This window comes from Thunnus maccoyii, chromosome 6 (genome assembly GCF_910596095.1).
Source record: "Thunnus maccoyii chromosome 6, fThuMac1.1, whole genome shotgun sequence".
NCBI classification, from domain to species: Eukaryota; Metazoa; Chordata; class Actinopteri; order Scombriformes; family Scombridae; genus Thunnus; species Thunnus maccoyii.
This window is the reverse complement of record NC_056538.1, coordinates 18,440,065-18,463,096: the sequence shown is the minus strand read 5'-3', so window position 1 is coordinate 18,463,096 and position 23,032 is coordinate 18,440,065. Positions and strand designations below refer to the sequence as shown.

Below are 23,032 nucleotides of genomic sequence, written 5' to 3'. Positions count from 1 at the left end.
CCTGGCAATATTTCTGACCGGTAAACACTTCATGATCCCAGCCTTAGTCATCATTTTCAGGGCTCACCTGGCTGTCAGCCAGTGGTTTTTAGTCCCAGATCATGCTGACATCTAATCAGTTTACACACAAGACTGTAATCAACTACATGGTACGATAGAAAGCAGGCAGTATGCTCTGTACAAAGCATCAGGATTGAAAAACTGCTCACCAAAGACAAAATGAGACTTTCACTGTAAGAATTCCAAAACTACGCAATGCCCTTTCTGCTAAGTTTTAATTGTCTAAATCAATGTCACAAACTCAGGCATTGCTTTCCATCATTTCTCAAACCCAATTTGTCCACAAAAAGGAGACTTCATAATGTTTAAAAGATTATCCTGCACTGTAATTCTGTAAACCTGACTGCATTAGCTACAAAAATACTTCAAAACACTCAAACATTAAGACTGTTATCAGTCTGTACCAGGTTTACACCAATGCTGAGGTGGGCACAGTAAGCAGTCCTGTAGGTTGGCACCTCCTGGGGAGCTTCTGACACTGTTTGTAGGACACGGCACAGCCTCCTCTGTGCCTTCAGGACAGTAAAAACCTAGAATAAAAAAATGCTTAGGTTTTTACAATTAACTTTAAAGAGTTAAATGATAAACTGACTGTCTGACTATACTTATAAGTTTGAGATAACTAATCTCAAAGGTCATCTGAGAACAACACTGTGGATAAACTGAATATCAATTGTTGCTAGCATTTAGGTTATTTGTTTGTTTGTTTGTTTGTTTTTAAGAATTGATGCATTGTACCTGGTGGACATGGTCCAGCACACTGCATGCCCCACTGACACTGGGTCAAGTCAGACATTGGTCCCTGCGGGGTTAAATCTGCACTCCCAGAAAAACAAAGATACCCTGCAGCACACACACCCTGGATCCTACCAGCTCTTTGGAAAATATACACTAGGTTAGTTTATCCATAAAACCACAAAATTCATTGCATACACACAAACACACACAAGCATGGGCAAGAATATTTCTGAAGACACTAGATTGCACACTTCATTAGATAAACAGCTTGATAATTACATAATTTCTACCATTTTAACCTCCCATAGTCATATCCAAATTCATTATATTCATCCATATTAAGGTGTTAATTTGGCTGTTCAGTGAACCATGACTCCCGAAGCATGATATACAGTATTCCCTCCTTCTGCTAATTGTGAGTATAATCAAAGCAGAGAGCGTGTTTGCCTTTGAGCATGTATGCATGAGCACAGGATGTGCATGTGCCTAACTGTACAGTATGTCTATATACATATCTGTGTGTGTGTGTGTGTGTGTGTGTGTGTGTGTGTGTGTGTGTGTGTGTGTGTGTGTCTGGGTGTATTGTACAGTATGTGAGACAAGTGCACATTTGCGTGCTCATGCTTGCATGCAAATAAGCTGTGATGCTTCCAGTGAACCAGCGCTCTTTACCTGCAGAAGTTCCCTGGGGGGCAGGGTAAACACTCTCTCTCTTCCTGTAGCCCTCCCTGGTTTGGATGAGTATATGTCCCATTAGGACATGGCTGAGGCACCATGGTGCCTGACAAAAGATGCAGAAGAACAGAGACAGGCTGCATGATTTATTACATAGTAATTACCACAATGGCAATAAGTGCCATTAAGTACAATTTTTTTTTTTGTTTTATTTTGGACTAAAACACAAATCTGAAAGGGAGTTTTGTGTCTTTTTTGTTTTCTTTGTGATGGTTTATAAGATTATACATACATGGAAATTAAATTAAAGTTGTCATCCTCTGTAGTCAAAATTGTACATAGCATACCTGCAGGGCAGAATGAGTGTGGTGGGCAGGGCCATGGCTCTCCTATTATGGCCTCCTCACAGTAGAATCCAGGTCGGCAGGGAATGCAGCTATCTGAGCCCAGGTTTGGCTGATACTCTCCTGTTGGACAAGGCAGGGCTAGGGCAGAGCCTTCTGGACAGTAGTGGCCCTAGGAGAGAATGGAAATGACCAAAGTGCAACTGAGGGGTGGCATTCAATGCAGCAGGACATTAATGATAATCAACGTGGCACAAGCTTCTCTAAGATAGCTTAGAGATACTGTTAGGTAGACAATAACAACAATGGATATGTGAAGGACAGGGAAGGGAATTCAGTGGAAGACAGGGAACACAGATAGAAAGAATTAAAGAGTACATGAATAGCCTTACCTTGGGACAGAGGAAGGCATATGGAATGGTTGAAGAGAAGTCAAAAGGGCAGTAGAAACCAGCAGCACAGGGCCCACTGGGGTTGGCCAGACCTTCAGTAGAACAGTAATGACCTGCAGGACAGGCAGAGCAGCTTTCCATCGACACACCTCCTATGAAAGAAGAACAACAGATACCAGTGAGGAGATAAAGTGACAGTGACAGAAAGCTGTTTCTCACAGAAGAGAAAATGGCATGATATTAGAATCTATTTCAAAAGCCAAGACATGGTATCTAATAGAAAAAACATTATTTCATAATGTGTGTAAACATTATGAGTACCAGTGGTGTTGCGGATACTGCCAAGAGGACAAGGAATTGGGGAGAGGCAACCTGCTGGACAATAGTGGCCCACAGGACAAGGCCCATTCCTGGGGAAGTTGTCAGAGCTCTGCGGTGTTGGCCCTATTGCTTCACCTTGGCAGAAATAACCCTGCAAACATAAACCTAGACAAAAACACACAAACCCTATAAATTTCCTCATCAATTTGCTTATCTGTTATTAAATTGTTTAACCAGCATACAGGTGCATACGTTTTGTTATAAGACAAAAGTCATATCACTAAACATCTCTATTGTATCTGTGCACCTTGTGGTGTTGATGCTCCATATGAGCTACAGTACACTCCAGAGGGACAGGCTGTGCACACAGAGAGGGAGTGTGCTCCTGTCTGATTACTTAGAGTCCCTACAGGGCAGGGTTGAGGCAGGGCTGTCCCAGCAGGACAAAAATGACCTAGAAAGAGATCATAACAGTTATCAAATATTAGTTTATTATTAATGTAGCAACATTAGGAATTTTCCCACTGGACAGTACTGCTGTTATGTAGTTTAGAGTTGTGTAGACTTGCAGTAATGATCTGATTTATACTTGAAGATTATTATCACCATCCTCACCAGCTGGGCAGATCGAGGGCTCTTTAGTGGCTGACGAGGAACACATGGTCCCTCTGGGGCATATTATGCAGTGGGCTGCTCCAGGGGCTGGACTGTAAGTGCCAGGCTCACAGGGAACTTCACTTGCTGAGCCAACAGGACAGCTATGGCCAGCGGGGCAGAGGTAGCCATGGGAACCATCAGATGGGGTGGGACTGGAGCTGCCACCCAGGCAAACGTACCTGTAGGCATAAACAGGAAAAACAAACTTCATATCACAAATATTGCTTCAAGTTGCCATTAGTAAGATCCCACAATCTGTCAGTGAGAAAATATCATCTTTTGGAGAAGTTTGAGAAAACATTTTAATGAAAGTATTCAGTGTCAATCAAGGCCACTTCAAATTTCAATGATGAAGGTTATTAGAATTATTAGTTTTACAATGGTAGGTAGTGTTCTCAAGTAGAGCATGGCTATGGAATGTTTATTAAAAAGGCAGATTTTCAATGAGCAGCATTTCTGTTTACAGTCACTGTTGTATTGATACATTGAAACTAGTACATTTGAATTCAGGGCAGTTCACATTGTTCAATCAATGTAATTAAAATAATGTCTAACCAGAAATCTGTGATAAATAGTCCCAAGAATGCAGGTACTGAAAATTGAAATGACATATGTTGAAATTAGTTTCAGAAGCAAGCATCATAAGTTGTAAAGAATAGTGTTTCCAAATTAATGTAAATGCTTTGATATCTGGTGGTGATTAGTGTCAAATAAAATAGAACTTGTTTTATGACTTTTTAATTTCACTGAAGTCTAATTCTGTAGTCAACTCAGATCATAGATCCTATTTATACCTCAAGGATGGAATAAAAAATAAACTCAGATTCTGTAACCTTGACACACACACACACACACTGCTACAGCCACTTTAAAGTGGGTTTTATCTGTTTAAGTATTCACTGCAGAGCATACTTTACGACCAAAATGCAGCTTTTACCAAAGTGTGTGAATTTTGTCCTGCTGAAGAACACTGCTCCCTCTCCTGCTGAGACTCAACAGACGCTCAGGTAAAGACTGTCTGCTTGCCTCAATTATCTGTCTGATTCAGTTGTTTGTGAGTATACTGGCTTGCAATTGATTTTTGAACACCGGATATCCTGCTGACATAATGGAATGGTCCCTTGAATCTATGTATAAATCTTTTGCACAAATCTTAAAATAAAGGCAGAAGGTGAGAAACAGAAAAGGTAGGGGAGAGACAGAGAAATAATAAAATTATTTTATTTTTAAGAAAGAAGAAAAACAATTTCAAAGCAAAACTATTTTCATGACCACCTCCTGTCTAGGTCAAAGGCAGCTAGTCAAGTGAACTGTCTGAATAATATCCATCAAGGACAAAAGAACAGTATGTCTCTCTACTCTCAGACAGAGTGGAGAGGTTTTAAACTGAAAAGCCAAAAGAGCAAAGGTGATTACCCAGCATGACATGGGAGAGCATCTGAGAGCTCAGCTATTGCAGGTCTGTCACAAAACAGTCCATGGGGGCAGGGTGGGCATTCCTCTAGCCCCTTCAGTCCTTGGAAGATGGAGAGAGAGCCTGTGGGGCAAGGGAGTGGATAGCCAGTGCCGGAGGGGCAATAGTAGCCAGAGGGGCAAAGATGGTTTCTGGTAGAATTTGCCTGAGATAGAAATAAAAAATAAAAACCCTAATGCAGTCAGTGTCATAACACACAAAATGACAGTGTTTATTTATATGCTTTGATGCATAATGTCCTAAGGATGCATGCATGGTAAAGCATGCATTGCTTGCATGTAGTAACAAGACTTAAAGTCGAATATGGTCAAGTCTAAAGCTAAAATATTACATCCTGCAATACAAAGGTGCTTGATGAAAGTTAAAATAATGATTTTCCTATTGTTAAAGCCTTATAAGTAGTTGGACTTAAAATGTGATTTGGAAGGGTCATGTGGTTGTTAAACTATAGCAATTTACTCCCATTTATTACAATTTCATTTATTATCATTTATCATAGTATAAAAATGCTCAGCAATATGGCAGTCTTCTATTTGATTATGCAGTATGTTGTGCTGAAATTTTTTCCCCTCAGGGGGATATTGAGGAAAGCTTATGGGGTGACCAAAATGGGGAGCAGAAATCAGTTCAGTGAAATTCATGGTAAACACAGTTAGAGTCTGATATTTTTTGTGTACCAGTGGAAATTTAAGTTTGATGGTGGTGCTAGAGGAAAAGCAATTCATTGCCAAGGCACCATTAATAACCACAACAAATTTCCAGGAAATGTGGTTTTTTGATAGCTTGTGTACAAAGTTCCACTTGATGGTGTTGTTGGAAGAAAGGTAATGAGGAGTCTTTGGTCTTTCTTGTGGGCATAAGAATATTTTGACATGAATTGTGAATTGACATGAAAGGTCAAAAGGTCACCAATATCAGTAAGAATCATTCTTTGGGGGCAAGGGCTGACTGGCCAACTACTTACTGACCAACATCACAAGGTTATGGACCTACAGAGACAAAAGAGAACAACAACAACACCTGATACTCAGTAGAGTTAGGGCTGGTTGATCCAGCTGGACAGTAGTATCCTGCCTCGCAGAGTCCTGTGGGCTGCGATAGACCAGATTGAGAGCAGAACATTCCTGCCAGAAATACCAACAAAATAAAACTCATCATCATCAAATTTGAAACACATTCACTTAACTGTGAACAAGTATTTTTTTTATTTAATTAGGGGTTTATCCTTTCTATACCAGCAGGGCAGGGCAGGCAGGTATCAGGACTTGAGGCTCCGAGCTGGTTCTGCACAGTCCCAGGTGGGCAAGGGAACTCCAGTCCTAGTGTCAGTCCTGGAGGACAGTAGTATCCAAAGGGACACAGTGCGGGCTGTACAGTGCCTTCAACTGAATCACATCAGAGAGAATGAATAAAAGACTGACATATCTGACGAAACCTTCTTAGACTTTGAAAAGATACAGCTGTATTATGAAGGACACTTTGACACTGTCAGATCAGTTGTCAGATCAGTTGTACCCTTTTCCCTAAAGATGTATTGTATAATATCTGCTTCAATTAATAAAACTGAGTGCTCCCCTGAATGACATTGAGTATCCCTCATGGAATGGGTATGAATCCATTGCTTTCTTTAAAAAGACAGCATATGATATAATCAGCAGCTAGCTAGCCAAAGATTCGTATCCTTTTGGTGTGTCTATAATCATAGCTTAAAAATCAACTCATGAAAAACATGTCTTGTGGCTGCACTGAATGATAATCTATGGTGACTACTACTGGAAGATAAATTGTATTCTCTTCTTCCTCTTTCCTCTCTATCCTGCATGGATTTCGTGGTGGAAAAACACCCTTGCTCTTCGTGCTGAAGAAAACTTTTGGACTCACCTTGACAGTAGTATCCAGGGGTACAGGTGGTGCAGTTGTCCTGGTGTGTGTTGCCTGCTCCAGAGCTAAATGTCCCTGCAGGACAGGGCATGGGGACTGGTGCTCCACTGGGGCAGAAGAAACCAGCTGGGCACAGAGCCTGGTCTGCTCTGCTAGAGCCCCAGTCACAATAAAACCCTGCCCAACAATCACCTAAAACACACAAGGGGAAAAATGCATTTAAATATAAGAGATTATCTTTATAACCCATTAAATCAGCATTAAAACATGGAAAGCATTAAAACATGGAAACCTAGCTGTCTTTCATTCTGTTTACCTGCTATAACCCCCTGTTGGCAGAAAACCCCTGGGGGACAGAGAGATCCAGTTCTGTTGTCAGTTGGGTTGGGAACCGTGGCACCCATCAGGCAAAGAAACCCAGCAGCACACGATCCAGACGGCTCAATCAAACCATCAGACCCACAGAACAGACCTGCTGGACACACTAGGCACTCACCTGTAAACAAAGAGAGTGACAGCTTTGACTTCAGTCCTAACAGCAAAACAAGCCACCTGCTAGGTGAGATCCATCAACATGTCTCCGAAACAACTGCACACAGATGGAAGTGTCAGTTTCTTGAATCAAACAAAAATTGAGGAAGATCATTTCAAGAAAAACAAAATTTGGTTCACAGGCCTTGAACCTGGTTTATTTTATTGTAGAAAAGTGCTTACCTTGACTGCAGATTTTTTTAATCTTGTCTGAAGGAAAATTTTATTTGAATAATCAATAACATCCTAAAGGCCTCGAGAGTACACCACAAAATATTTGCATAGTCAAGTAATTTACTTTCATATCCAGTCTCCAAATTATACTTTTTTCAAAGAGGGTTTATTATTCCACTTGTTCCCTTTTTTCACAAAGGTTCTCGCTTTTCACCTGTGGTGGTGAGACCCGGGCTGGGGTTGTATGTGCCTTTAGGGCATGGGAGAGGCTGACTGTCTGGACTCTCCCTAGGACAGATGTAGCCAGCTGGGCAGGGCAGAGGGCTGGAGAGTCCAGTGGAGCTCCCCCTGGTGGGGCTGGGACTGGGGGACTGGCAGTGGTACCCAGGAGGACAAGGGTTACACTCTTTCTGGCCGGATAAATCCTGGAACCAGCCTGGCAAAGACATTTAAATGGTAAATGGACTGCACTCATATAGCGCCTTTCTTCCAACCACTCAAAGCGCTTTACACTGCAAGCCAACATTCTCCCATTCACACACACATTGATATACTGATAGCACCGATGACTACCATGCAACCTGCTCATCAGGAGGAGAATCTAATGCATTCACACACAACGATGGCATAGCCATCGGGAGCAATTTAGGGTTCAGTATCTTGCCCAAGGACACTTTGACATCCGATTAGTGGATGACCCTGAGCCACAGCTGCCCCACATTTAAATGGCAGCAACATCTCGAGCGACAGACAGAAATTGTGACAGAAAAAGTAGTATTTTACAGTTTTATACAGAATCTTCTTGTTTACCAAGAGGACAAGGTTTGCAGTCATCTTTGCCTTTTCCTCCAGTCTCATTCTGGTAAGAGCCAGCTGGGCAGGGTGAGGGTACACTGCTGCCCTCTGCACAGTAGTGCCCTGTTGGACAAACACTTCCAGATACACTTGACATTGGAGCAGCAGTATGAGATCCCTCTAGACAGTAGAATCCTGTGGAGAGACACTTTTATAAAATGTTTGCAAAGCAACACCTTCATGTAAAGTGGGATAATGTGTCACACTAACATAATTGAATTTTCAGTCTTGTTTCTTACCAGGCAGGCAGGATCCAGAGACTGCAGAGAGGCCAATCTCTGAGCAGTAGAAACCAGGACTGCAGCTACGACACTGAGACTCATCCACAAGCCTGCTTTGCTGACTGTCATAAGATGTGAATATATAAATAACAATAAACTACAAGAGAAGTCGAGTGCTATGCTGTTTGGATAATAATTGCTGAGTATTGCATCACCTTAGAGAATTTTAAAAAGGATGACACATCAGATTATATCTCCTGTTTAAACACATTGTTGCAGTGACACCAACAAAAACTTGGACATGGATCATTACCTGACTTTGCCTAAATATCTACTTGTGAGATCTATTAATTTGACTTTTTAAAAAAAAAAATCAATATTAGTTCAGGATACCTAGACTACACCGTTTAGTCACCAGCTACAACAACAGTGGCTCAAATCCTATAGATGTAATTCAAACAAAGATTAATAAGTACATAGAGATATTGCTCAATATCCACCTGAATGTTCCTTTGGGGCATGGTCTTGGTATAAAAGTCCCCTCAGAGCAATAGAAACCAGGAGGGCATGGGAATCCAGTCAGACTGTCTGATGGTGAAGGTTCAGAGGCTCCTTCAACACAAACAAACCCTGCAGCACATGGGCCACTGGGGGAAGACCTCCCTTAAAAGGAATATCATTCAAGCAAGATTTTTATCACTCAAATAACAGAGCAGCTATTTACTTCTAATTGTTTCTGGATTACACTTATAAATCTAAACTGCAGCCATTTGCAAAATGGTCAACTGTGAGAAATAGAGAACAAGCAACTAATAAGGGTCAAAAACTGTGATGTATTGTACCTGTTCCTTTACAGTACATCCCAGGGTCGCACAATGAGCACTGCAGTTCCTCAACCAACCCTGTCCTGTTTCCATAGGTACCTGCTGGACAGGGATGCTGATTTGCTGATCCACTAGGACAATAAAATCCTTTCTCACATGAAAGTGGAAGGATCATTCCTGATGTGCATATGAAAAAAAAGAACATTTTTCATTTTGGTTGCTTACAAAAAACAGCCATTACCTTAATGTCGACTATATTTACGTCCCCTGCTGCTAAATGCTTTGTCATTCAATGATTTGTCAACACATCAGTTTTACCTTGATATTCACAATAGAAACCAGCAGGACATGTCTCACAGCTGCCTTGGCTTTGTCTGAGCTGGTAGCTGCCTGGGAGGCAGGCTGTCTGTCTGACACTGCCCTAAAGCAACCATTAGTGATTTTATTAGACTTTATATCTGGGGAACAACATGCATCGTTAGGCATTATCATGGTTGCAACGACAGTGAAGACCAAGAAAGACAACACAGGACAAACTGTCAAGCAAACAGGAGGAAAACAATTGACTCATGGCATGCAGCAATGCATTTGTCATGACAGAATGAAAGACACGGCCAAGGAGGAAGGCATCACATGCAATGTTCAACAATGATGACTGACAATAGCTTGAAGACTTGTACTGCATGGCTGACCTTCTCACAATAATGTCCCACTGAGCAGACATGTTGCTGTGGTCTTTCAGAGCTTTGTCCCTCAGGACAGTAGTAGCCTTCTGCACACTGGCCACTTGGCTCTGCTATGCCTCTCTGGTGGCAGTAATGACCTGGAGGACACAGCTGGCAATCCTCAACTGTAGATCCACCAAGGGAACCTGATAGCAAACAATATACATCAATTAGAAATAAATTTATTCATTTATATACTTTTGAATGTTTTTCATTGTTTTGTGTTTTATCTGTACATCACTGTATACACAGAATTTGTTGACATACAAAATTAAATCACTGATCACTTCATAAGTTAATGTAATGAAAGCATTAAAATAGATAACAATATTAATTAAATGAAAAGTACATACCTATTCCCTCATCAGTTTCTAATTCATAACCATACAAAGGAGCTACAGCACATTTTAATAGGATTCTGGTTGTCTGCCGCGAGACAAGAATACAGTTACACGATTAAACCACTTTGTGACTGAAATTATTCATAGGCACCCAAGGGGGAGAAAAAGGCTTCAATGCAAGTTTTCATATTTCTCTGCATCACTGAACTGCAAAGATAGACACCGGTTCATGTAAGAACATAAGCAAGAAAAACTGACAATTGGTGCAACAAAGAGGATTAGGTGTTGTAATTCACAGTTTAGTATTGTGTTTGATTACTCACTCATCATTAATTCATGACCAAAAAGGGCAGGGGATTACTGACTTGTCCTAAATTGTCTCTCTTTTCAAAGGAAGAGAAAACAGGTAGCATGCAGTTTTCTATTGATAATAAAATTGTTCACAAAAATCAAACAATATGCAAGATTATATCGAATCTAGAAGCTACAGCTAAATAACAAGAGTGACATCTTACTTTTTATTGTTCCAAGAGGGCAGGGGAGAGGGAGAAGGGTTCCAAGTGGGCAGTAATGCCCTGCAGGGCAAGAGGTGGTATGAGAGTCTAAAGAGCCTCTAGGACAGTAGTATCCTGCCGCACAGGATCCTGCTGGGGCATCTAGACCAGCTTGGTTACAGTACGAACCAGCCTCACAGGGGTGGGGGTAGGCAGAACCCAGTGGACAATAGAAACCTGAAAAATAGCCACAAAGTATCACTGAAGTAAATCAACTTCAGTGAGAGCAAAAGTCCAATCAAGAGGTCTACTGGTCTTATGCACACACTCCCTCTAGAGATAGAGGATTTTCTCAAAGTCTGAACTTTCCATTCCCACACTCTTATTTTCTGCTTCTTCTATTTACAGTTAACCCACCAGATTTTTTTCAAGGTTTCCAGGGGGCAGTAATTACTTTGCTGCAAGAATTTAAATCGGTTCCTTGCTGGTCTGACATCGGCTGTTTCATTTCAGTGCAGCTATTTTATCCGCACTACTACCCAACCATCTTCAGCTCCTCAAGAGGGAAGTCCAACTCCAGCATTTAGACTTTCAGGTCTACAACTAGGGGAATTTGAAGTTTCAAGACTGAGTTTCATCTGCAGGAGGAATTCTAATGTGATAACCACCAACATCTTGGCTCCATTTGTGCATGAACAAAAACCAAATAGTTTTGCCCTGATTGAAACATATTCCATTCATTATTTTTAAAAACAAAGTCCAAAGAAAATCAAGATGAAGTGGTGTTAAAGCTGGACTATACTGCACACACTAGGCAGATCAGATAAAATCAGTCATATGTCACAGCAATTATATTAAGTGGGACTACCGTGTCATGAACAAGGAAAATAACGTGCATATCTGCACTTTAGGGGATGAACAAGTATTGCACTGAGTGCACAAGTTCACTGTCAGGATTTACCCACCCCTAGGGCATATATCTCCTCTGTAGGTGGTACATGCATAATGTGGACTCTTGAGACATGGCGGTGAGTGAGTCACAGTATGGTCTGAATCTGCCCGTGGCGCCATTACCACTTCGATCCAGCTCGCGTCTCTCCCTATAATAGAACATGGCAGATAAAACATGAAAGATGTCTAAGTTAATATCTTTGTCTTGCAGACAGGAAACCAAAGAGGAGCCTCTCCTCTCTCTCTACATGCTAATTTAACACTTTTGACTGTCAAGGGAACAACATCTTTTTACAATGTAACACTGTAAGGCAATAATTAATTGTAGAATACTTAAGTGAAAGGTCAAACTGAAAAGCCACTGCTTTGTGGGACATTTATCAAGGCACGTAAGGCTTTGCACTCTGGTTGAATAGCCTGAAAAAAATTGATGTACTGCCCTTTCAAAGGAAGCATTTATTGTGTTATTACAAACTGAAGAAACCCATATTTTACCAGAATTACTGGAGTTATCGAAGCAGGACATATTGTGCATCCAAGAGGCGGCGTCTGTCTTTGTGGTATAAACCTCCAATATTTCATGAAGACAGCTGAACAAAGAGGGGGTGGCTTGGGGTGTGGGGCTATCTGCACCACCGGAACAAAAGAAACCTGCAAAACACAGACCTACCACCGGGAGGTATTATAAATTGGAATGGAATGAATACACATCTAATTATATGGGAGTTCAGCCTGATGATCAGCCATTAAGTTTCATTTAGATTCAGATAATGTGATGTGTATGACTCCTGAACCTATACTTAGTTGCAGTGTACAGCTGAAATAGGAAATGTTGTGGATTTTACACAATAAGCCTTCAATACTCAATGAGCAATGATAAGCCTGACTGTTGTTGACTAATGGGAAACCTGGTGTAATCCCCCACCTGTGGGCTGTGATGCTCCAGGACTGAGGCAGTATTTCCCCGGTGGGCAGGGGTGGCAGTGAGAGGAAGAGGAAGCTCCAGGCTCTGTGAGGAAGCTGCCAACAGGACAGGGTTTGGGTGACCCACTACCCTGAGGACAGAAGTGTCCCATGGGACAAACATCTCCGTAAGGCTGGGAGACGGGAGAAGGCTCAGTGGACCCCAGGGAACAAAAATGTCCTGTGGTAGACAATGTAGTTAGATATCTCACAGAGAACATTGCAACATTTACACTGAAGGATAAATGTGGCTTAATACAGAACACACATACAAGAGAGGAAAAGACACTTTTATAACACAATTCTCTGACATCCTCTCCCTTGGTGATAGGGGCCTGTCAGACCTGGGCTGCAGGGTCCAGACGGCTCTGCCAGAGCAGTGCTGTTACAGAAGAAGCCAGAGGGGCAGGGGGAGCAGTCGATGAGGGACGTCCTGCCAGCTGATGGACCGACAGCACCCGTTGGACATGGAGATGGCACAGATGAACCTTCCATACAGTAAAAACCTGGGCAAGGTGAGGTGTCCCATTTCATAATATGCTCCAGTTCACCTTTGTTTCTTTGTGTATAGTTTATAGTATATAAACATGAGAGTGCAGATGTGTTTTTTTAACCTGGTGGGCAGATGTTACAAGCAGACTGTCCAGATGAAGACTGAAAAGTGCCAGGGCTACAGATGGCCGGCTCAGCACTACCAAGCGGGCACGCATGGCCAGGTGGGCACTGGCATCCTGTGACACAATCAGATAAGCAATCAAGAATTTTCAAACTCTCATCTCCATTTTAACAAAATAAACAAGAGTAATTTGCATTTGAAATGTAGTGCTACTATGATTTATCCACATAAGTTCATTTAGGGGGGCATTATCCATGAAAGCAAGCATGGCTGCTGTATTTCACCATGCCCAGTGTGGTACCACACAAACAAAGCAATGAAGAAGAGAGTGACTCGTCCTGTATGAAAATCCTGGGGGAGACGAGGAGAAGAGAAAGCAGGCTCAGCAGCAGGTGCCCTGACTCTGACAGCGACGAGCTGGAAACTATTTATAGCTTCTGGGCCATTTCATGCTCAAATTAGCAAAATGTCTTCCTGATAAAAGGCGAAAAGGGGACAAAGATGCCTTTCATAGAAACTCTAGGTGCACATGTAACACAGGAGGAGGAGGAGAAGAAAACCCCATCTGAGGCATAAAATAATCTCCATGGTACATGTAGATGTACGGTTTGTAAAGTAATTGATGAGTTCTGCTACACACTACTAGTTACAGCACCGGTTACTACACAGTTACACCATAACTAAATTTAGGGTGTAGAAAGACAGGTAATGTAAACATCTCATGGAAAATAAGTTAAGTATGCAGTTATTACAGTTAAAACCACTCCTACAAAAGTGCCACCTGATAAGTTATTGAATACATTATTGGCTAATTGGCATGCAACCTGATGTATAATTTACAAGTAAAGTTTACCTCACTACTTTCAATACAACCATTTTTTCTCTATAGTATTCTGTCCATTCCCTAATTAAAGATGTATAGTACAGTACTACAGTAAGTGAAGCTTGGTGTACTGAACCAAATATTGGGAAACCAGACATGGTCGATGAGATCAGACACTAAGTGAAAAAAAAAAGAAAATGATGAAGTGCAAAGACTACAGTAGTTAAACCTGAGCTGACCCCTGATGATGCACATTGTACCTGGCTGATGTCCAGACACTGATTCTGGTGGACAGAACCACCCGGGGGGACAGAGGAGGTCAGCAGAGGTCTGAGCCCACAAGGGGCAGTAAAAACCCGGGTAACAAGCTCCACAGTCTGCCTCAGACTCAGCCCCAGACCTCCCCAGGAAAGTGCCTATATGGAGGAGACAAATTATCATGAGAATAAAAATAACTCCCTCTAGTTCTTTTTCTTTGTCACACACACACACACACACACAGAAGGAAATAGCATGATGTAACAGTGTCTTGTGTGCACACCGTAGATGGCTCCATTTATTCACTTGGTTAAGTAGCTAGCTGACCATTATGACAGTTTTATTGGACTCCCATTAGGTTTTACTACCTCCTCTAAAGTTCTGGATACATTAAGCCAGTATACTGTACCTCTGGGGGCTTTATGGCACTGTACACTACCTTTGGAAGCAATGTAATAAAAAGCAGGAGGTTGGACACATAACTCTCTCGGGGAAATGACTGGGGGCTTATATACTTCTGCTACTACTACTACTACTACTACTACTACTACTACTTAGCAGGTTCATGATACATTACAACAGAAATTCTTTCAGACCTCTCTGGATATGTTGGTTTGGTACCTGGAGGACAGGGGCTTGGCCTTTCACTCCCTTTAGGACAATAGTGACCGGCAGGACATACATCACCATGGAACTGACCTGGGGTTGAAACACCAGGAAGTGGGGATGGTGACGTGGTATCTCCTGTAACTGAGACAATAGACCTTTATTGGATGTCATTACTCATTAGGTTAGTGAGTGAACTAAAAGGCCAGAGCCATTTTCTCTAATTCCACAGAGGAATATACTGCTAAGAGAAAGCAGTGGGGACTGGTAAATGTTCGGTGGAGACCTCTCCAGCTGATGTAGTCAAAATCCATGAAAAGGTTAAATAATAACTAAGGAGGAAAAATGGTCAACAGCACAGCATTTTATAACCTCATGACAGATTTACCTGAGTCCGTATATTACAAATACCATTTTTAAAACAACCCGTTGTGCATGTTTCCGTGCTTCTATTAACGCTACATTGAGCGCAAGTAGAAGAATCTTGTTACCTGTGATATTACCCCAAGGTGCAGCAGTTTTGGATCCTTCTGTGCAGTAGAAGCCTGGGTTGCAGGGTCCAGATGGGGAAGAGAGGCCAACCTCCGCACAGTAATGGCCTGACAAACATGGCTGACATACTTCTATAGACACTGCCCCTGGAACACCAAAAATACAGCTTATATGTTTAATTAATTAAAAATCCTACCCTTCTGATGAAGAAGGGTAGGAATTTTTCTCATTTATTTACTAAGATTCACACCATCAACAACTTTCGTTAACACAGCCTATTATGTTCAAATGTCACCAAGGGTGTATCTGTTTAATCATTCATTGTTATATGTCACCATCTATGGAGCTGAAGGTGCCTGCAGGGCAGGGAACCATATAGCTGGTACCCTGAGGGCAGTAGGACCCTGCAGAGCAAGGGCCTCCTGTTGGGCCTCCCTCTGGCTGGGCAGAAACAGAACCGTGGATACAGAGGTAACTATGGGCAGAGAGATGATGAGGACAGAGAAGATTTGGGAGGGGGATGTGGGAAGTGATAGATGAGAAAGACAGAGGGAGAGACAGAGCATAAGGGAGGTTTAATTATAGACAAGGGAGACAGAATTAAACAGAAACAGGATGTCATATCTCTCATAGTCTGTCTGTAAGCATGATGAAATACGTGTTCAGTTTGCCTGTGTTTACCCAGGAGAGCAGTCCCCAGTGGGAGCAGCCAGTCCAGAGGAACGGCAGTATCTCCCTGGAGGGCAGAGCTCACAGCCCGACTTATTGAACAACCCCATCTGCCTGCTAAAGGCACCAGCTGGGCATGGGAATGCTACACCAGACTGCGTTCCTGTAGATAAATAGCGTTTAATATCTACAGATGGTCCAGGACTAAACATCACAGAACAGTTTGTGAAGACCATCCTTATCTTGATTACGCTCTGTGATGGCCATTTGCATAATTAGAAAGCCATTTACTGTTACAGCCACTTGTTCAGGAGTACACACGAAACAAGAACACTATTCAACAACATATCCCATGCAATACAACACATTATTAGTTAATTAATCAGTGTAATTATGTGAGCAACATCACTTGTGTCCCACATATACTTCTGTCTAATGAGTCTGATAACTTTGTATGTTTGTCATGCATGAATGTGTTGCAATGACTGCACTATTGTATCCTACCTGGTGGGCAATAATGTCCTTTAGGACACAGCATGGGAGTGTGAGTCCCAGACACATGCCCAGTGTCAGCATCGACTGAGCCAGCACAGTAAAATCCTGCTGGGCATTTAACACACTCTGCCTGTGGAGGAGTATTCATGGATATAATTTTTGCTACACAGTGCATACACAAAATTATGACTACATATGTTCTCTAATATGAACAGATACAAACACGTCAGACTCCTGCTTTAGATATAAAAGCTCCATAACTTCCTCCAGAATGTGCAGATTACACAGTCTCACACTGCACAAAAATTCCATTTTTACAGGTCATATACAGTTAGTTAACAGCACTGTTTATGACAAATATGTAGGAATCCATTGTATCAAGTCATCTACTGTGTAAGGCAGGAGCACAGTGACTATGGGGTCACTTGTAAAGCATTATATAGTAGGTGTTCCTTGCCTTTGTGACTGCAGGACATAACAGATCTGCATCTTCCTTACCTGCCCGGGTAAATTCTGGTAGGTCCCTGGAAAGCAGGGTACCTGTCTATGAGCTCCAGGTGGGCACATGTTTCCAGGTGAGCAGGGTATTGAGGCTTGAAGGCTGCTGTTTTCTCTACTTGGACAGTAAAAGCCAGCTGGACAGATTTGAGAAGGGAAAGGGAGCCCTCTGGTGACACACAAGAAGCCTGCAAAACAAAAGGGACACTGTTAAGCAGTCGCAAGCAGTCACATATATTGTGTGAAGGGAGTATCCCTGATAAATCAAGTTATGTAATGGGAACTTTACCCTCTGACAGATTAAATACACATAATTAAACACAAGTGAATACAAAATTGTGGTAAATAAGTGCCAACCTGGAAGACAAGGCAGGCAGTCAGAGAGATGACTGTTCCTGGTTTTGTTGCTGTAACGTCCTATGGGGCAGGGCAATGGTGCAGAGGAACCCTGGGGACAGTAATGACCTTCAGGACACCTGTCACCTGTCATCCCTCCATCCTCTGGTGTGGGGGACGAAGTCCCAGAGAGGCAGTAATACCCAGCACCACACTGGCCTGATACAACACCCATTCCAGAGGATGCACAGAATGAACCTTTTTTGTAAAAATAGAGAAACTGGGTGAAATGGAAAACCAGAATCCCAGTTAGGATACAGTATATCATTATAATGCTCCTCTTGATCCTGGTTTTTAACAATAGCTGTTGTATGAAGTGCACTTTTTGTTAATATAATAAGTTCATTTTAAGCCCTGAGTCAACTACATAACCTTAAGGAATTTCATAATCATTAGCAGTAAATGATGTGTGACCTGGAGGGCAGGGCAAGCAGTCCTGGGGTTTTGCCATCCGAGTGTTCGGATTGATGGATCCAGCTGGACACGGGTACTGGTGTTTGGACCAGGTCCCGGACGGACAGTAATGACCCACTGGACACTCATAACTCTCTGACAGAGAGCCGTTGCTACTGCGAGGACAATAAAATCTATCCAGACAAAAACAAAGATGGAATAATTTACTTCTTGGCTGCTGGTGATGGCAGTGATGTGTGGATGTACTTGTGTCTGTGCGTGTATATGTGTGTGCAAAGTAAGAGGGAAATTGTATTGTATGTATATTTACAGTTCTTGCATAATCCACTGTGTTTAAATGCGCAAATGTGTATATGTTTATGGTACAGAGTGATTGTGTGTCTCCGTGATAAGCAAATTTACCCCTGGGGACAGACACTGCAGCTGGCTCGGCCATCTTCTGTACTGATGGTTCCCAGGGGGCACTGCTGAGGAGCCGCAGAGCCCTCAGAACAGTAATAACCTAGTTGTGTGAAGACGAGAGTCATGAAAGAGATACGCACACTCAAGCACACGCACACAAACACATACAATCCACAGGGGACAGGGTTCGATTTCCAGTGTCAACAACAGAGCAGCTGCTTATGTTTAGCCCTATTAACTTGAAAGAGTGTTTTGTTTACCTGTTCAGTAAGCTGTCTCTGGGCTTATGTAAGTTCTAAACTTAATTATGTGCTTTTGTGTTTCCTGCAATACCATGCATGGTATTGCTTTTGGCTGCTATTTACTGTCTACACAATGGCTACCTGATTACATTATACCCATGTGCTCTTCCTTTTTGTGTTGCCTTGGACACATTTGTCCACATAACAAATTAAGACACAGATGTCTAACTTATGCTGAGAGACCCGATCACCTTTTGGGCACGGTCCTCCACGGCTGTCTCTCAAAGGAGGGTCAGGACGATCTGCACCTCCTAGACAGAAGAAGCTTTCCCAGCATTCTCCTGAAGGTGCTGAGAGACCCACGGCATTGCAATAGTAACCAGGGAGACACGGCTGGCAATCCTCCTGAGAGGGGAAATGAGAGAGACAAAGAGAGGCAGAGAGGAAGGAAAAGGAGGAGAGGAAGAAAGACAGATAAAGTGGCTGTAAGAAAATTGAAAAAGAGTGCCTCATTGCAACATTGATTTGGGAGTAGATACTGACTGTCTGCCTGAAAGACTGAACTGAACAAAACTGAAAGCTGCTGTATATAATATATTGTATAGAGGTGGTGTAGCAGTGGCTAGTGTCCAAAATGATGCTGTACAGAGACCCAGAGTGTTCAGTATTAAATAATCTATACATTATGAGATGAATAATCATATGAATAAATACAGACAATGTATAAGAAACTGTCAAATAATCCAATACATTTTTTGAAGTCAGCTCATTATTATGAAATGTTATGTCATCCTGCTTCTTTGACATCAGTTTTTATTTCAAAATGTTCTTTTTCTGAGGATTTTTTTTTCCTTAAATGATTGTTTTATTTCATAAGTCTTTGTCAATCAAGAGAAACAGGACAGAGCTAGTTAAGGCGTTGTAATTATGGGATAAGTTGTTGCATTGGTATGCATGAATATATATTTTATTTGTATATATTCTAATGATAATGTATTGCATGTCTTGTTTATTAATTTAATATTGAACACTTTGGGTCTTCATAATGCTGCACAAAACAATCTTGAATTATGCAGTTGTTCATTTTTGTTTAATCCATAAACTAATTTTCACAATTCACACAACAAAAAAATAAAAATCACTAAACAACAAATGTTTACAGTTTCAATCAAAACTTCATCCTTGAGGAGATTCAAAGGTAAAGACTTCTCTATCAATCATAGCCATGGAGACATGTGAGTGTGATGAGTCAAAGCGACCTGGGAGACTAATTTGGTGAGGTTAGAGAATGTTCCACGTGGACAGGGCAGAGGATGGACGGTGGCCTGGGGGCAGTAATGACCAGCAGGACATGGCCCTCCCTCTCCTAGTAAGAGACACAGAGAACAAGGTTGCCATTTCTCGACCACTTCAAAATAGGATCACTGCTGGAGAATATGAATTATAAGACCCAGGAGGTGACAAATCCATTTTCTGACATATACATTAGAAAAAATGTGGTATTATCAGACTATACTGTATTGTATTTCCTGAATGTGTGAACACTCAGCACATGTCTGGTGAAGATATTTGTTTACCTGCAGCCTGTGAGAGAGGTTGTGGAGAAGTGTTTCCATGTGAGCAGTAATATCCTTCCTGACATGGTCCAGTGACAGCTGTGCCATTTCTGGAAGAGCAGTAATGGCCACCGTCACACTGCCTGCACTGAGAGATAGACCAGTAGCCAGGGTCAGGACCATAAGTTCCCTCTGGACAGCTTCTCATGTCAAATCCAGTTCCTTCAGGGCAGTAGAAGCCTGGAGGCCGCAAAACAAACACAAAGAAATGCATAAATATGACGAATACAAAAACTTGTTTCAATCGTTGGGTGAGTGTATATTTATGTGTATTTATCAATCATTTTACTCCAGAAACAGTGATCTTTCATCATGGAAATTTTATAATAATATCAGACAATCAGCATACAACTGAAAATATATTTTGACAGCATTTATCAGAGCATAAACAGCAAAACACAAACCTGCAGGACACAAGTACAAAGAGCCAGTCACACAGTACCAGCCTGGTACACAGGGCTCACACTGAGTAGCATATGTAACAGCTACATATGTCCCCGGAACACAGGGCACAGGTTGAACAGTTCCTTCTGGGCAGTAATAACCCTCAGGACAAGGTCCCCCTGTAATTCCATCAGTAGGGGTGGATGTGACAGCTCCCTTTACACAGTAATATCTGGATATGAAACATGAGAGTATTAAAACTCATGCACACATTTTATGTGTGCAAGGGCAAGTGGTGGCTAGTTTTACAACAGGGGATGATAAAATTGCTGGGAAGCATTTCTATCATTCATATCATTTATTGCAGTCTGGTGTACCCTCCACTGCAGCGTCCAGTAGGTGCTGTTAGGCCAGCAGAGTCACAGTAAAATCCCCCAAGACAGGGATTGCAGTCCTCCTGGCTACGCAGGCCTGAGCTGTTTGACCAGCTTCCTTCAGGGCAGGCCACAGGAGCTGTGGTGCCTGTAAAGATGACATAAGAACCAACTCACATTTAAACTCCAGTAAAGTATGCAGAAAACAATTAAAAGATGACAAGAACAGTGCAGATACTGGTTTTAGCTATACAATATACTATTACAGTGGGGGACATTTTTGTGTAAGCAGAATTTAAGTGAGGCACTCTTTTAAAAGTACCCATTGCTGCGTGCACTTTTGAGCAACTCAGGACAAGGCAGAGTTTACCCTACAGCAGTATTTTTTAAGCATGGGTCAGTGCCCCAAGTCAGAGAGAACAAATGTACAAATTAATCAAAAGAAAATTATATCAAAAGTTACAAGATAAATGTTGTCAGAACTTCCTGTAGGCCACCGAATGATAATTAGCATGAATAAAACATTGTAGCCCAAGAATGTTAATAGCCTCATGCAGTATAAATTTGGTTACATTAACCTATAAAACAAGCTGAATCAGCATTGTTTTACAAAAACTAGTATTTGGAAAATGTAGATCCCCTTGATACATTTTAAGCATCAACAGTGTAGCAGCACTGAGCCAGCTGCTGGTGGCTGATTGCTTATTGAGGGAAAATAAGCCAGTAACCTGAGGAGCAGTATTGACCAGGCGGACACAAGGAACCTGAGAGTCCATCCAGTGGGCTAGGAGAGGATGCTCCCTCTCTGCACCAATAACCAGCATGACACGGTCCTATGGGTAAAGAATATTACAACATTACAACATTATCATCACACACTAACGTAGACAAATTTACAGCCCTACATGATACAGACTACCACTTCTGGGTTTATACAACTGGATCATCTGAATTATAAAGTATATTTTCTCACTTTCCTCCGGTATATATAGCTTTGGAGTTTGCCTAGCTTTTGAGATATCCATCTCTGAAATAGGTGTCTCAAAACTTGGACAAAAACATAAGAGCAAAACTATGTGCACACGCAGTAAGTGAGAAAATATGTTTATTTGAAACTTGGATGAACTGCGTGTTTAAATATTAAACAAAACATGTGGAGCCTCGTTCTGAACCTTAAATTTTTCAAATAGTTTAGCTAACAACACATAATGAATATCATTAGCGTGTGGAGTGTGGAGGCTTGTTTGTTGGAATTACAGTTAAGTGTTTTTTATTATTAAACATTAAAATGTTTAATAATAAAAACATGAAGAGAAGAGAAGAAAAGAGAAGAAAAGAGAAGGGAAGAGAGATCTCTCTCTCTCTCACCTGCTGGCTCTGACAGTCCCACAGAAGGACAGTATTGTCCAGCAGTGCATGGCATGCAACCTGCTAGGCTGTCTGTGCGCTGTCTTGGGTTGAAGGAGCCTATAGGGCAGGGGTGCTGATTAGGCAGGGTTGTACCTGCAGGGCAGTAATGTCCTTTAGGGCAGGGCCTCAGCAAAGAGGCATTAGCTAGACCCAGTCTCAGATCACAGTAGTAACCTTGAAAGAAGAGAAATGTGTAAATGTCTATTTTTGCTTCTAAATTAGCCCTGTCAGTATCGGAAAGTACTGAAAACATGGTGATGTGAAATTAATGTCGATATTTGCAGAGTACTTCTCTCAACAAACTGGCAAAGTGCTTTATAATAAATGCACCCGTATTTGAACAATCCATCAACATTAATAAATAAATAACTTGCTGGGTTGCGAGCAGCCTGTTCAGCAAAACAGAAATGGCACAAGACTAAATAACTGTGTTAAGGTAAAAAGAGTGAAGAGGGCTCCTACCTGCCTCACAGACAGTACAGGCTGCCTGTTTCTCTCTGTCCTGGTAGGTTCCTGAAGGGCAGGGCTCTGGGGCTGCACTAGCCGGTGGGCAGAAGTGGCCCAGAGGACATGAAAGAGCTGTAGCCACAGTCTGACCAGGAGGGCACCAATAGCCTATGGAGGTGGCAAGAGACACAATACTATAGAGTAGCATTGAGCAGGTGGTTAGCTCATCATTAAAGCATTGTTTCACAAGTCAATCAGTGTGAAAGGAT

At 41.9% G+C, this 23,032-nt stretch overlaps 1 protein-coding gene across 1 annotated transcript in view; it reads right to left on the bottom strand.

Moving 5' to 3' along the window:
* LOC121898950 (zonadhesin) overlaps window positions 1-23,032 on the bottom strand; it is a 44,418-nt gene that overhangs the window by 4,108 nt on the left and 17,278 nt on the right. The window contains exons 35-78 of the mRNA XM_042414490.1: window positions 22,779-22,931; window positions 22,275-22,490; window positions 21,635-21,739; window positions 20,910-21,054; window positions 20,553-20,764; window positions 20,110-20,328; window positions 19,792-19,898; window positions 18,784-18,937; window positions 18,291-18,390; window positions 17,889-18,061; window positions 17,436-17,672; window positions 17,079-17,266; window positions 16,590-16,710; window positions 16,098-16,248; window positions 15,752-15,891; window positions 15,416-15,562; window positions 14,940-15,068; window positions 14,321-14,476; window positions 13,236-13,352; window positions 12,966-13,127; window positions 12,584-12,802; window positions 12,154-12,324; window positions 11,673-11,807; window positions 10,729-10,944; window positions 9,840-10,018; window positions 9,466-9,568; window positions 9,166-9,324; window positions 8,824-8,986; window positions 8,342-8,445; window positions 8,058-8,237; window positions 7,462-7,683; window positions 6,859-7,038; window positions 6,543-6,734; window positions 5,897-6,046; window positions 5,682-5,785; window positions 4,604-4,806; window positions 3,146-3,366; window positions 2,838-2,984; window positions 2,531-2,695; window positions 2,210-2,361; window positions 1,821-1,989; window positions 1,471-1,579; window positions 799-935; window positions 465-590 (exon numbers count right to left, since the gene is read on the bottom strand). Of these exons, the coding sequence (XP_042270424.1) occupies window positions 465-590; window positions 799-935; window positions 1,471-1,579; window positions 1,821-1,989; window positions 2,210-2,361; window positions 2,531-2,695; window positions 2,838-2,984; window positions 3,146-3,366; window positions 4,604-4,806; window positions 5,682-5,785; window positions 5,897-6,046; window positions 6,543-6,734; window positions 6,859-7,038; window positions 7,462-7,683; window positions 8,058-8,237; window positions 8,342-8,445; window positions 8,824-8,986; window positions 9,166-9,324; window positions 9,466-9,568; window positions 9,840-10,018; window positions 10,729-10,944; window positions 11,673-11,807; window positions 12,154-12,324; window positions 12,584-12,802; window positions 12,966-13,127; window positions 13,236-13,352; window positions 14,321-14,476; window positions 14,940-15,068; window positions 15,416-15,562; window positions 15,752-15,891; window positions 16,098-16,248; window positions 16,590-16,710; window positions 17,079-17,266; window positions 17,436-17,672; window positions 17,889-18,061; window positions 18,291-18,390; window positions 18,784-18,937; window positions 19,792-19,898; window positions 20,110-20,328; window positions 20,553-20,764; window positions 20,910-21,054; window positions 21,635-21,739; window positions 22,275-22,490; window positions 22,779-22,931 (7,038 nt within the window). The remainder of the gene's footprint in view (window positions 1-464; window positions 591-798; window positions 936-1,470; window positions 1,580-1,820; window positions 1,990-2,209; window positions 2,362-2,530; window positions 2,696-2,837; window positions 2,985-3,145; window positions 3,367-4,603; window positions 4,807-5,681; window positions 5,786-5,896; window positions 6,047-6,542; window positions 6,735-6,858; window positions 7,039-7,461; window positions 7,684-8,057; window positions 8,238-8,341; window positions 8,446-8,823; window positions 8,987-9,165; window positions 9,325-9,465; window positions 9,569-9,839; window positions 10,019-10,728; window positions 10,945-11,672; window positions 11,808-12,153; window positions 12,325-12,583; window positions 12,803-12,965; window positions 13,128-13,235; window positions 13,353-14,320; window positions 14,477-14,939; window positions 15,069-15,415; window positions 15,563-15,751; window positions 15,892-16,097; window positions 16,249-16,589; window positions 16,711-17,078; window positions 17,267-17,435; window positions 17,673-17,888; window positions 18,062-18,290; window positions 18,391-18,783; window positions 18,938-19,791; window positions 19,899-20,109; window positions 20,329-20,552; window positions 20,765-20,909; window positions 21,055-21,634; window positions 21,740-22,274; window positions 22,491-22,778; window positions 22,932-23,032) is intronic.